Below are 14,672 nucleotides of genomic sequence, written 5' to 3'. Positions count from 1 at the left end.
CGGTCCCCGCGCCCCTCTTCCTTTTCTGGTTGTCCGCCTTGAAAAATCAGCTGACAAACCCAGTTCTCTTCAGCCGAGAGCGGGAGACAAGAGTCGGGCGGAACCCCGCGACATGGCTAGGTCGGTCCCGGGCACATCCCGGACGCTCGTCCTTGGAATCCCGAAGCGCGCCCCCGGTTTCCGGGTGCGAATAGGAAGTTACTCGGGAAACCCCAGACCCCTCCTTTTGAAGGACACAGACGGCGTCTCCGTTTCCAAGGAAACAGGCCGTACTATGACGTCACTTCCGCCGACCTGTCCGGACTCCAGGCTGTTGGGAGGAAAAGAGGAAAACTGAGCAACAGCCACGACGGTGGACGCGAGCGTCTCCTGACTGCGCATGCGCCCGCTCAGCGGCCTGCTTCTATTTATGTGGGGGATCCAACATGGCGGCTGCGGCGACCCTGGCGATGGAGCCCATCAGAACATAGTAGCGGGGGAAGGGGCACGGTCCGCACTCACGGTGGCGTCGGCGGAGACGGCTGAGGGCGGTGGAGGGAAGAAAAGCGACCGAGAGCAAACGGAAGGGCGGGCAGGCACGCAGGGCGGCGTAGAAGCGAGCACCGGCTCGAGCTAAAGCCGAGGGCCAGAACAGTGGGGATGGCGGAGCCGCGCCGAGTAGCGTTCATTAGCCTGTCACCGGTGAGGCGGCGCGAGCCCGAGTGCCCGGGGGCCGAGCGCGAGCCCGAGTATCCACGCAACCCCCCCCGGCTGGAGCCGCAGCCCTACCGCGAGCCGGCCCGGGCGGAGCCACCGGCCCCGCGGGAACCGGCCCCCCGCTCCGACGCGCAGCCCCCGCCACGGGAGAAGCCGCTCCCCCAGCGCGAGGTCAGCCGCGCCGAGCCGCCCATGTCGCTGCAGCGCGAGCCCCCGCGGCCCGAGCCGCCGCCGCCGCCGCTCCCGCAGCTGCCCTTGCAGTCGTCCCCGCCGCGGGAGTCGGCTTCCCGGGCCGAGCAGCCGCCGCGGCCGCCGCGGGAGACGGTGCGCCTGGAGCTGGTGCTCAAGGACCCTACCGATGAAAGCTGCGTGGAGTTCAGTTACCCGGAGCTGCTGCTGTGCGGAGAACAACGGGTACAGAAGATTCCTCCCTCCTGCCCCAGACCCCGGGAGCCTCAGGACCCGCCGCCTCCCCCGGCTGATTTGCACCTTCGGACGCCCACCGAGCGCGTCCCGGTCGCCCCGAGGGTGGGGGGGAGGGGGCAGGGGCCGAGCGGGTGGACGGGGCGGTGAGCACTGCTTTGCTCTGCTCCCCGGGGTGGCCGAGGCTCCCACCCGGCTGTGTTGAGCCTGTTTCCCTCTGCACCTTTCGAAACCTCAGATTTTCCTCCCTTCTTTTCTGCTCCCCACTCAAAATCTTGGGGCCCCGCAAGCTGTGTGGCTGGGTTCTGGTGGCGCCCCAGCTGTCGTTCCAGTAGAAAGAGAAAAGCTTGGGGGACACGCCCCCCAATCTGAAGCGGAGAGATCGTGTAACCCCTCTTGTATCACCCTCACCGCTGCTCACGTTTGTTATCTGGGGCGCCTAGGCTGCTGAGAGGAGCTCGCGTGCGAGTGGTATTTTTCTTAATGGAAGGGGATTTAGGAGTAAACATTTTCAGAGACTAAGGATTCCACTTTAGGAATGCAGAAGTGGGTTAGATATCTGGTTACGTATTTTTCTCTCCCGCGTTGGTATTGGTAACCCTTTTCATCTTTGTTTTTTGTGGAGTTTGTTCATATTGTAATTGAATGGGAAGGCGTCTCCTGTTTTATTTGGCGCTTGCCTATCCTATTCTTATTTGAGTGTATATCATTAGTGTATAGGTCCGATTTGGAGAATATCGTACTTGCCCATTGTAATTTTTGGAGAATGTTGAAAAAATCTTAGCTTTGAATTTTAAAAACTTTATTGAAAATATGTAGGTATGCCTTTGATGGAACTGATAAACAATGGAAATACGACAGGGGTTGGTTGGTAATTGTAATTTTTATTGTTGTGGTTTGGTGGCTCTTAGAAGTAAGTTAGAAAGGGAAATGATAAAGTAACAGTTAAAAAAGAGAACAGCTTCCTTTATTGTTTAGCGATTGTGCCCTTTATTAGATTTTGCTTTAGCATAGGTATAATGGATACCAGAAGTCACTTGTTTTGTTTTTATCCTTAGCTATGTTTATAGTTGAAATGTATGACTTCTTAGTCAAAAAGTATCATGTTAAACTATGTAACTAGATTTTGTTTATTTTATGGCTAGCTAATTTTGTAATAGTTATTTATAAATGTTGCTGTGTGATCAAATCATTACTAAGTATTTTCAACCAAAATGAATTGTTAAGGATAGAAATCATTTTGGTAACTTCCACACAACATTTTGCTCTTTAGACTCACTTTAGTGCCCCTCTTTTTTATAATTGTGATGTCATCTTTTCCCCCAAAAGAGTATTGAAAATTTGGATTGGAGCATTTTTCAAATACATTGTATTTGACCTCCTAACCTAAGTAGGTTTGCAGTTTTTGTAACTTTCATAAATTACAGGTGAAAAGAATTATCTTTAGGTAAAAATATATAGTAATAGCTAACTTTTACTGAGTTGCTGCTATGTAGGGCACAGTTCTAAGCACTGTGCATGATTTATCTAGTTTAGTCCAGCAGAACTCCATGAGGTAAGAACCATTACTTCCTTTTTTCAAATGAGATGGCTAACACACAGAGTGGTTATACATGATTTTATTAGTACTTCCTTCCATAGTAGTACCAATTCTTAATTAAGGAAGATTTCTTACAGTTAACTTGTGTAGTTTAAATTTAGATGATCCTGCCAAAATGAAGTTAAATTAGTCATAGTAGAAATACAAAGACCTCCACATAGTAGAAATACAAAGACCTCCATTATGACCCTTATTATGCTGTAATATTAATACCATGATAAATTAATAATAGATATGTATCTTTTCATTATAAAAAAGAAAAAAGTTTATTTTGACACCTTAGCTTTGTTGATTTGATAATACCAGAACTACTATTTTCATGTAATAGGAGAAAGATGAATAATTCCATTTAATTTTGTTTATACTGCTGAGAGGGTTTATTGTTCCAATTTTCTTGTTATATTTAGCCTTATATCTTTTGTCATATTTCACTGAACAAAAAAATTCATTGTTTATACATGCACCTTTGCAACAGAAATTTGCCAGATTTTCCTATGATTACTCCCAGTGAATGTATTTATTATATAAGGAAGTGTTTTTAGGTAAACTGTCATAGTTCCATGAAAGGGAATCCTAGAAGACAGACCATCAAAAAGCAAAATGTGAACTTTAGAATTGGTCTGGAAAGTGGTGATTTCCAAATTTGGCTTTTCTTCCCTCTTCCTGAGGGATAGCCAGTTTATTTTTAGGAATGTTGTAATATTTTCAAAATACTTGTAATTTTGGGTTATTGTAATTGAGCAATGTACCTTGTAGCGGGCTGACAGTAGAAAGGGAAGAAAAGAGATCTGTACAATTAGAAAAAAGGCTCTAAATTTTTGAAATAGCCATCTATCATTGAATAAGATTTCAGCTCCAGATCCTGAAGTTGATAGATGCAGGGCTATAAAAAGATGTGTTATGTGTGAATACCATCTATAGTGGGGTTCATTTAAATCAGCCCCTTTCATAAAGACTAAAATGAACAATAAAACCCCGATTAACTGGGAAACAATCAGAATTTTTTTTTACTCTTTTTATTAATGAAGAAAAGCCTAATTAAATAAGCATATGTTGGCAAAATGTGAAAAGCAAAACCACCTTCCAGGTTGTCAATGTGCAGGTTAGTTAAACCCTTAACCTTGTTATCTCTATACAGTAAGTACTGTGCCATGATTGAGATGGTTCAGGATGATGAACGAGGCATTGGAATAATCTCTATCCTGAAAGATTAATTTGTTTACCATTTCTGGCTAAAGGGTAATAGTGCATTTTAGAAATAAGTTTTGGCAGGGATTGATACACAAGAAAAAAGTTAGCACTTAATAAATGAGAAAATAGGTTAACCAGAACACCCATTTACAAACACGATTAATTGAACATTTACTATAAAAAGAAAAATAAGTGATTATAGTATTAATATAACTATACTATTTCAGAATTCTGTGGTATTCCATTGCTTGTCATATTGCATATTTTGGATAAGATGTTGTTAATAAGTTAAAATCAAAGGACAAAATTATTGCATCAGTTCTTCATGTGGGTAGTTGGTAATTTTCAGATTTTTATTTTACCTGAAAAAAATGTAAAGAAGACTACTTAGTCTTAATTGGGGCAGGGGGTTTATTTTTAATTGTAAAAGAAAAGTGAGTCTGTTTTCTTAAATTTATTTTATAGACTGTCAAGCATAAATAAGATATGTACTTTTGATGCCTGTATAAAATACGTAAAATATTTTAGAATAGCATATAAGGTGATTCTTTTTAAAAATATAGATCTATGTGTTTATATTTGTACATATAAAATAGTAATACCTATTATTTAGACTTCACAGTGACATGAGGTAACAGTTTATAATAAGAAGGCATGGTGATTGCTCACTGTCCTTAACTCTGGCCTCATGTTAAAGCTATATCCTGAAATGTCTTGTATTCCTTATTTCCTTATCAGTCTGTTCTTACTGGTTTATTTCCTTTTGGATCATGTTTATGTTTTGCATTGGTAATGCTATTGCAATAAAGATCTTATGAGTTTATTACTTATTCTAATAATTTAAAAAATTGATTCTAAGTTAACTCTTTTAGGCTTTAAGGAGTATCCCTTTATGCTAATTTCCCAGGTATGATGAATTGTTTTGTATTCATTCTGTCCATATTTTTGTTATGTGTTTTACACTGATCAGATTCAGACCTATAAGAGTGCAGTGTCTCCCAAAGTGTGCAAACCTTCATCCCTTCTGCATTTTTTTCTTGCCTTTCAGGGTCAGCTGAATCTGTATCCAGTTTTTCAGCTGTAATATATTTTCATTTTTAATTACTTGACGGTGGTTCTTCAGTAAACATAGCCTTCTTTTTTTTATTTTCTAGTCAATAGTGTGAAATCAGATGAAAATGATATTTTTATCCATAAGTAGCTCCTTGTTTTTTTTGTGTGCGTATTGAAAAATAATATATATAAACTGTCTGCTAAAACAGTAAACTTGAGTAAAGGATGTGATTTATCTTTTTGTTCGTCTGTTTTGGTAAATAGATGCTAAATGTGGGATCCTAGCTCTGTGTATGTGTTTTCTTAAAAACCATATTATAATAAACTTTCACTCTCCCCTACTAGAAGGAAGCCATCATAATATAATCTTTTTGTAGCTATTTCCCTTTTCTAGCTTTGTTTAAAAGTAGTTTGTATTCCCTGAATGGATATCCATTGACAGGATGTAGGTGACATAGAGGTTGTTGATACTGGCTCTCAGCAGAAAGCTGTAGCAGCTACAGATACTCGAGTGATAACTCGCTGGCAGATGATTAAACTTTGACTCTAATTAATAATCCAGAGATCCTTTTAGAAGTATTTCCTGACCAAAGCAGATAACCTTTGTTAAGGAAAATATCAAACTAGGATTATAAGTGGGATTTTCATTTTTACCTAATGTTTGTGGGTTTTTTCCCTTGTTATTATATATTTTTTATTTTTATTTTTATTTTATTTTATTTTATTTTGTCGATATACAATGTAGTTGAATATTGTGGCCCATTACCGAAACCTCCCTCCCTCCTCCCTCTCCCTCCTCCCTCCCTCCCAATATTCCCTTGTTATTTTGAACAGGGTGACGATATGATTATTTTGCAGGTGGAGACAATTTGGATTGTTAAGTTCTTAGCCACCACAAAACTGTAAAATGTGTAAGAGTCCATTGAAACTGCTAATGTTTTTTGCTACCGACCAACATTTCTTTTTTGTTACTTTTAATGCTTCTGACTTTTTTGTTAGTATCAGGAAAAATGGACTCCCATTATTAATTACATTTAAGGATATAGTCAACTCTGAATAATAATATAATTAAGGTAATTATATAACATTTAATATAGAATGTGTTTATTAGTGAATGTAAATATATATTCAATTATATTGAAATATAGTTGAAGTAATTGATATGTAACAACAACAAGTTTATAATAATGATAGTTGTAGTAATAATAATACTTCTGTTTTTTCCCCCATTCTGTTTGAATCAGAAGAAGCTCATTCATACAGAAGACCCATTTAATGATGAGCATCAGGAGAGGCAAGAAGTGGAAATGTTGGCTAAGAAGTTTGAAATGAAATATGTGAGTATAATAAACAGTGTTCACTTAGGTAATTTTATCCCATTGGCCTATTTTCTTTCTGTGGCTGGTTGGGAGAGCTTATAAATATCTATTGCCTGCCTTATCCTGTTCTCACAAATTGAAGCCAAATAAATGGTTAGACAGACAAAGATTCTGATAGCTTTGTGTTGGCCATAATAGTAGCCATCATTTATTATAGTCCTTTGAGGGTCCGGGCAGTTTGCTTAAAACATATTATCTCTCATCCTTGTAATAAAACTACAAGGTAAGTAATATTGACTACATATTACAGATGGAGAAACCAAGGTTTTGAGCCAAAGGTTAAGTAACTGATCTAAGTGGTAACAATAAGGTTGCATGTTCAGGTCTGTCTAGCTCTAACCCTTCTTTCTACTTCCAGTGAGAACACTATTTTAATTCCCTTGGTGTAGTAGTTCTCAAACCTCCTGCCTCTTAAGAATTTAAGAGAGTGAATGTGTGTGCTTCTAAACCCCTGTGGTCAGACTCAATGAGAAGCAGCTTGAAACTTCTTTGAAAGTGTCCTGTTTACCTGATATATTTATGTATATTCTATGTTCTGTGCCACAATACATTGGTGTTTGTTTTAATATAAAAGTAATTTTTAATTACCTGACTGTTAAATTGTTTAACATTTTTCTCAAATTTTCTAGTACTGTATAATCGACTTTGTAGGGCACCCCACTCCTCACACCATGTTTATCCTATGGCTTTAACTATTCTTGGCACTTTGCTAAATCATAACCCAGTTGGGAAGCAAGACCTTATCCCTTCTGATTCTTCTGTAAACATTGAAAAGTATCTCACGGAGATAGGATGTCAGCTCACACTAGCTCCATCATTCATATTGTCCTCAAAATGCAACTAGGATCTTGGCTGACACTTGCTGGTTCTTGTGGTAATTAAGAAACAGTTTGGAGGTGAGAGAAATATTTGACAGTTGATTGGAATTCGAGTCAGGTTGTAGGTCATACTTTGCCACCTACTATTTGTGTTCTTTTGGGGAGGTTATTTAGCCTCTTTTGGCCAGTCTTCTTATCTGTAAATGGAGAGGTTCAGATTTTTTAAAGACCCTTCTGGCTCTTTGTGACTATATAACAATAAATTTAGGGATGGACTGGTGGGTGTTTTAATAGAAGGAATAGCAAAGATTGTTACAGTAATTGATAATGTTTAATTACAGTATAATCTTCTGAGATTATACTGTTTCGTGATGTGTAAATTGTAAAATACTGTCTTTTTTAAATGCACTATACGTTGGTTAAATTTAATGTTTTAACCAAGCAGTACATTTACATGGTTCAAAATTTTTAAAAATATGGAGTGAAAAAAATGTGCCTTTTGTTGTGTTGCCAACCCATCTAATCCCACTCCCTAGGCAAGTAATGTTCTTGGGGGTCCTTCTAGAGATATTATATGTATATATATACATCTATTACTTCCCCACTCCCATCCCTTTTTTACACATATCACAGAATACTATATATTCTGCTCTTTGGTTTTTGCATTTACTATACCTTGGAGGTTTTTGTTTGTTTTTTAATGTTAAGACAAAGAGAGCTTTCTTTTTCTTTTTTTTAAGGCTGCATGGCATTACATTGTATGGAAATATAATTTATTTAACCAGTCCCCAAATGATTTAGATTGTTTTCAAAAATTTGCTCTTATAAGTAGTGTTGCAGTAAATTACTTTGTAAAATGGCATTTCACACATTTCCACCTGTGGGACAAATTCCTAGAAATAGAAGATTTAGGTCAGAGGATTTATGCATTTATAATTTTGGTATATATTATTAAATTACCAATTTCCACTCCCTCAGCACTATATTAGAGCGCCTATTTTGCCATGTCTTACAAAAGCAAGGATTACAATTGCCCTTTGCAAATTGGAAAATTCCTAGAATATGGTCCTGTAGGTAATATGACTCAGTATATGATGTAATACCTCAAAGTTAGCATTAAGTCTTATTGGGGAACCCTAGGGTGGTATTTGGCATATAAAAACCAATATTCTGAAGAAGTTGTTTAATGTGTAAAATTGAGCTCCAAACAACTTGGATATATGCAGGCATTGTCCTTGTGCAGGGATAAAACAATACTCTTGTTGTAATTCAAATTAAGGGGCAGTATTTCTTCTCTAGATTTTTATTTTGCTTACTCTCTTATTTCCATTCTAATTAGAGATTTAAAATATCCTACATCATGAAGGTTTTATGTACATTAACCTAAAAGAATGCCATAAGTGTTATATCTGTGAGTATTAAATATATATAACAAATCATTTGGAACCTTTCAAGAAAATCATCAGGCCAAAGTGACCTTGATAAGAGAGAAGATATCTTGTCCACCTCTAGGCTGTAGGCATAGAGGTCTAGGTTATCACAAAACATCTGTCTTAAACAACAAAGGTCTTTATTGATATTCAGGGATAGCAAATTCAGATGTTCTACTAGTAGGTGAAAATCAGTGATATCCGAAATTATAGGGAGTATAAAATTGTAAAAGGAGCACCCTGTATTGAGCTTATGGGGTTGCCTCTTCCCATTCTATTCTGTTTTATGACCTATATCCTATTTCCTGTTATGTTGCTCTTATGCTCAGGTAATGTGACAGTTCATATTCAGCATCAATTGCTAAGTGGTTTTTTGGGAAGGCATCAATATGACTATTATCAGCACCGTGCTCTAACCAACTGAGCTAACCAGCCAGCCCCATCAATATGACTATTAAGTGCTTCTTATTACCTAGAATATACTACATTGGTAGGTGTACCTTATTAAATAGCTAAGTTCAAGCTTTGACCTTTCTACTTCTCTATAGGCTCTAAATTAGTCTTGTTGGTTACTGTAGGAAGGAAGCAAAATAGTTAAAAGAGGGTCTTATGCCTTTCCCCATTCCCGGTTAAGGCTTCACATCTTTAGGCTAAATATCCCAGTTTCTGACTCAGTTTTTACATGCTTTTTAGGTGGTGTCTGCCTTTCTGAGGCCATCTGTACTGTAGAGCAGGTATGAGGTTCAATTTGATGGGTATAGACTTGTTCTCTTAGCCTTGTGGGACATAGGAGAAGCTGTAGTAGTTGAAAGATTTCTCTTAGTGATTTTTCTCACTTGTTACCCTAGCCATCTTGAAAGATTGTGCTATCCTAGAATTGGATATAAATTTAATAATCTTAGTGAAAGTGCCTAGCACAATACCTGGTGCCCAGCAGTGGTTCAGTTAAGACTATTTGAATCTGAATGAATCTCTGAATAGGAAGACATGTATTCTGCCAGGCATTTATTAAAATTCATGAAATCACATTTATAAATTTAAAATCTGCTTACTGTACCATGTAGGCTTTGAGTACCACCTTTCATGCGTAATTCTATGTGATTTTGGACTCTCAGGGCCTTAGTAGCTTCGTATTTACTTCAAAAGGGAGGGTAGGAGTCGATTTGATGGTATGAAAGTGATTCTGAGCAGTTGTAAATAAAATAGTTGATCAAGTAGAGTAATGCTATTTTTTATTCAAAGACAACTTATATTTCTAAAAAGTCTTGACTTTCTTTTGGTATGACTTATAAGAGATTTTTTCCAGAAATGTTTTAAAGAATAGCAATACCTTGGAATCACTATATATTTTCCAATGAATGACTTCTTCACAGTAAATACTACTCAATTGAGTGGAAAGAATGTAATTCTCTACTTAAAATAATTATGGATTTTTAAAAAAATGTCCACAAATATGAGACCGATACAAGCAGATGTTATGAAAGCGTTATTTAGTCTTTCTGAGAGTTTTAAGAATTATATCAGTTACTCATTCACACCTGCTGAGGGGTTAGACCTTCCTTGGGAAGTTCCTAGGCTGATTTTCTTCTGCTTGTTTTGGCTTTATGTTAGGTCTGTTCCCTAAGGATCAACTTGGTAGGGTTTTGGGTAAAGGAGTTTGGGCAAACTTGTTAACGCCACTACAAAATAAATTCTAATTGCATAACACAAATACCAGTGTATTTAGGGTTAGACCAACAATAGTATGGTATTACATATATAGTAAAAACATAACCTTTTAAAATGGGTTGGCGGGGAGAGGGTCTTAAATACGGGGAAAGGAAGTTAGCTCAAATAATAGTTTATTGCGGTTACCAGCTCTAAGTGCTTGCAATGAAATGCCTTTTTAATTCCTTGGCCTCTTTGATCTAAGTAAATTCTCTTCAATCTTTTAAATTCCCTTAGGAACAATTGAGAATTGGCAGTTTTATTTGAGTGGAAGGTCCTATATATGTGTGTTGATTATAGAGATCTGTGTATGCTATTTCTTTGCTGTGTAGTCAACTCTCGGATGTCTTTCCACTAACTTAAAACTACCCTTTTCTATTGGTAGGTTGAAGAAATTGGCACAGATGTAAAGAGATAAGGTTGTGGCAGGGTTGAGACAAATAGGGAAGCTTTGTGACTATGGCATGTTTTCTTAGTTGTAAGACTGGAGTCTTTCTTGGCAATTAGTGTCATGCTTGCTCTGTCTACCACAGGTGATCAATGAATGTTGGTTATTAGTTCAGTTTACTATTAGCTGGAGGCAGTGGGGCATCCTGCACTGAGACCATCTTGTTTATTTGTTTTCCAGTTTAGTGTTACAGTGTAATCAGACTGCATTGGCTTGAAACACTGATTATCAGGTTAAGCAGGTACTAATGACTCAGTAAGGAATATTTTTCTGAGTCATACTGAACTAGTGCCTAGAGCAATAGATTTAAAGGGAGGTTCTTCATTTTAGATGCAGCAAAATTCAAGGATTTTTTTGTTTGAAAAATAAATTTTGATTTTTGTAAGATCTATTTAGTGTGTAAACTGTGTAATGTCAACAACTGCAAAGGTCTAGAGAATTTGTCAAGTAAGTCTTTGATTCTGCTGCAGGGAGTATTCTTGTTAAGAATGCTGAAAAAGATGGCAATTCAAAACAGGTCTGTTTAGTAGGGAAGACACTATAGTATAATCCTTTGCCAATCTACCTTGAGTTTCTTCAGGTTAGATTTTAAGATTTGTGAATTAATTTATTTGTTCCTTTTTGGCAGCTGTCAAAAGTTTGGTTCCAGTTTACGCAATTTGCACATCATTGAATTTCAGCATAATTAGGGAACTGGAGGTTAGAGACTAGAAAAGGGGGAGATATAGCAGAGGCAGGTTGGGGTAGAAGTTTTTCTGATAAGGCTGAAAGCTGAGGAAAAGTAAACTGAGGCTAGAAAACTAGAATCTAGTGGCCTCTGTGTTGAAGGAGGGAACTAGGATGTGCCTCATAGGAAATGCTTTGGCAGAAAGCTAGCGATAGGTACAGCAAAGCCTGTGGAACCCTAGCTAGTGGAACGTGATTTAAGAAAGAGCTGCTCAGACATGAGTGTGTCAAGTACAGGTATCCAGAGTTCTTTCCCCACAGTGGGACTGGGAAGCAGACCATGTAAAGAGGAGTCCAGAACTTTGCTATTGAGCATTTGGGAGATGAAACCGAAGAAAAAATTTCTCGTATGGGTAATACATGTACTTAATAAAAACTCAAAACATAGGAAAAATAATCTGATGAAAAGTAAATCTCCCTCCTACTGCCAACTCCTAGCTTACTAGTTCCCTCTCAGAGACAGTCAGCATTTGAGTTTCTTATCCCAGAGAACTAGGTATATGTAGGCATTCACATATTTCAAATATTTCTTATTTGTTCACTGTAAAAGAATGTATGAATACAGATAAACACAAACAAGATAAAGAAAATCAGCTAATCATCTGTAAGCTGACTGCCAGACATAACCAGTGTTAATAGTTTGATGATTTGATGTGTATCCTTTCAGGTCTTTAAAAAATGCATGTGTGATTATGCGTACTCTCTTGCATTTTTTAAAAAGAAATTGTAATCACCTGAGTAATATATGAATATGTTCCTGACATTAAAAACAAATTTAGTGGATCCCCATACAGGACAGCCCTAAACAAAACAAAACAAATAAAAATATAAAAACAAATTTAAGTAATACATATTAAGCCAAAGTCGGTCTTTACCGCTGCCTCCAAATGTATCCTTTTTCCATCAGTAATAAATATGGTTATCTATTTGTTATGTATTTTTTGAGCATTTTATATATATCTAAAGATATATATTGCTATGTTATGTTTTTCATAAATAAAATCATCCAGGTTGCATGACAGTGAGAAAAGCAGTATCTTGTTATTTAATGTTGTCCCCATGATTATCAGTTAGGGTGAGCACTTTTTCAAATGCTTAGTGAACATTGACATTACCTGTTCTGTGACTAGTCTGAACTATACAAAACATTTGGTAAAGTGCTTTTGTTACCTTTTATATTAATAAATATTTCTTTATCACATTGAATGGAGATTTCATAGTTTATATAATTTATACTTTTATCATAGTTATGATGCTATAATTGATATGATGCTTGGTGAAGATCTTTTGGGAGGCATTTTGGTCAGATTAATACTGTTATGATTGAGTGAAGGTTTAGCTATTTTGTTTATTCTCATTGATAAGATTCACACTTATTAAACAGCAGTAATTATTTTACTGCATGAATTAGATTATGGACTCAGAACTATTAACAGCAGTCATAGTTTCCTGTGGCAAAGACTGGTCACCTTGCCTAAACATAGATGTTCCTAAATCTCCCTAATTACCTATAAATTATTTGTACTTCTGTATATGTCTGATTGTGCCCATTACAACAGAACCTGTTTGTTTTTTTGGTTTTCCTCAGGTAAATCTTATAGGCAGCTAGTTGTGCCTAGACAGAAAATATAGTGGGGGGCTGGCTGGTTCAGTTGGCTAGTGCGCTGTTATAGCACTAAAGTCAAGGGTTCAGATCCCCTTACTGGCCATTTGCCAAAACACACACACACAGAAAGCAGAAAAAGATAATTGTGATTTTAATTAGAAAGCATCCTGGAGAAAAGATTTAAAACTTAGGCTGAACTGTGGAGGGTGGGAAGATTCAGTGAGGAGTAAGAGACTGTTCCAATAAAGGAAAGCATGAGGAAAGCTAAGCAGGTGTGTTTGAGGACGAGTGGGTGGACAGTTTGAATGTAGCAGTGTTCATGGTGGAAAATTGTAAGGAAAAAGTTGGAAAAGTAGTTTGAGTCCACAAGTAGAAGGCATTTAACTGGTGCCATATTAAGGGTTTTGAATTTATCTTGTAATAGAATGCTTCTGAAGCGTTTTAAGCAGGGGAATGATGAGGAATGGTATTTTAGGGATATAATTAGGTAGTATTATGCAGGATAAATTTGAGAGAATAGAGGCTAATTGAGGTATTCGTTACATTTAGGTGAAAAACAATGGCCAGCATTCTAGCATTAGCAGTTAGAATGGAAAGGAAGCTGTAGATGAATAATCATATGAACAAAGGTTTGTGGGGATAGAGACTTGAAGTGGAAATAGTAATGAAGGGCTTTTAAAATCAGCATTATTGAGGTATAATTTAAATAAATACAGTTCATTGGCTTTATGTGTACAGTTCTTTGCAGACAATCCTCCAGTCCTAGCCCCTGGCAACCTCTGATCTACTTCTTGTTACTGTAGGGTTTTTTTTTTTTGCCTTTTCTAGAGTTTCCTGTAAATGGAATATTTTGTCTGATGTGTCTGGGTTCTTTTATTTAGCATAATGCTTTTGAAATTCATCCGTGTTTCATGTGTCAGTGGTTCCTCCCTTTACTGCTTAGTAGTAATCTGTTGTATGGATTATGTACGCAGTTGTTTATCTGTTCACCAGATGATGGGCATTGGGTTGTTTCTAGTTTATGACTGTTATGAATAAAGCTTCTCTGAATATTAGAGTACAGACAGGTCTTTGTGTGAACATATGTTTTCATTTATCTTTGCTACATGTAAGAGTGGGATTGCTAGGTCATATGGTAAGTGTATGTTTAACTTTATAAGAAACTGCCCAACTATTTTCCAAAGTGTCTGTGTCTTTTTTTTTTTTTTTTTTTTTTTTAAAAGGTGACCGGTAAGGGGGTCTTAACCCTTGACTTGGTGTTGTCAGCCACATTCTCCCAAGTGAGCTAACCAGCCATCCCTATATAGGTCCAAACCTGTGGCCTTGGTGTTATCAGCACCACACTCTCCCAAGTGAGCCACGGGCCGGTCCTGTCTGTGTCATTTTGATTCCCTCCAGCAATGTATTGCAGATCCAGTTGCTCCACATCTTGTTAATATTTGATATCATCACTCTTAATTTTAGCCAATAATGAAATTTTAAGGCAGATAAACGGTAAAGGTGAACAAAACGGGAATGTCAAGTGGAAGAAGCTAATTTGGAGACAATTGACAGTGGAGACACTGATTTCAGTTTTGGTATGAGTGTAAGATGTT

At 37.6% G+C, this 14,672-nt stretch overlaps 1 protein-coding gene across 4 annotated transcripts in view; it reads left to right on the top strand.

Annotated features, from left to right (window-relative positions):
* The first annotated feature begins 424 nt into the window (after nucleotides 1–424).
* Nucleotides 425–14,672, top strand: part of UBN2 (ubinuclein 2) — a 70,923-nt gene continuing 56,675 nt past the window's right edge. For 3 of the 4 annotated variants that reach the window (XM_063099537.1, XM_063099538.1, XM_063099535.1), the window contains exons 1-2: nucleotides 425–1,110; nucleotides 6,208–6,300. In XM_063099537.1, the coding sequence (XP_062955607.1) occupies nucleotides 640–1,110; nucleotides 6,208–6,300 (564 nt within the window). In that variant the 5' untranslated portion in view covers nucleotides 425–639. The remainder of the gene's footprint in view (nucleotides 1,111–6,207; nucleotides 6,301–14,672) is intronic. The other variant, XM_063099536.1, reaches the window with a different exon arrangement.

The sequence above is a fragment of the Cynocephalus volans genome, chromosome 6 (assembly GCF_027409185.1).
Source record: "Cynocephalus volans isolate mCynVol1 chromosome 6, mCynVol1.pri, whole genome shotgun sequence".
Classification (NCBI taxonomy): domain Eukaryota; kingdom Metazoa; phylum Chordata; class Mammalia; order Dermoptera; family Cynocephalidae; genus Cynocephalus; species Cynocephalus volans.
Note: the sequence above shows the minus strand (reverse complement) of the source record. Positions and strands in the feature narration are given on the sequence as shown.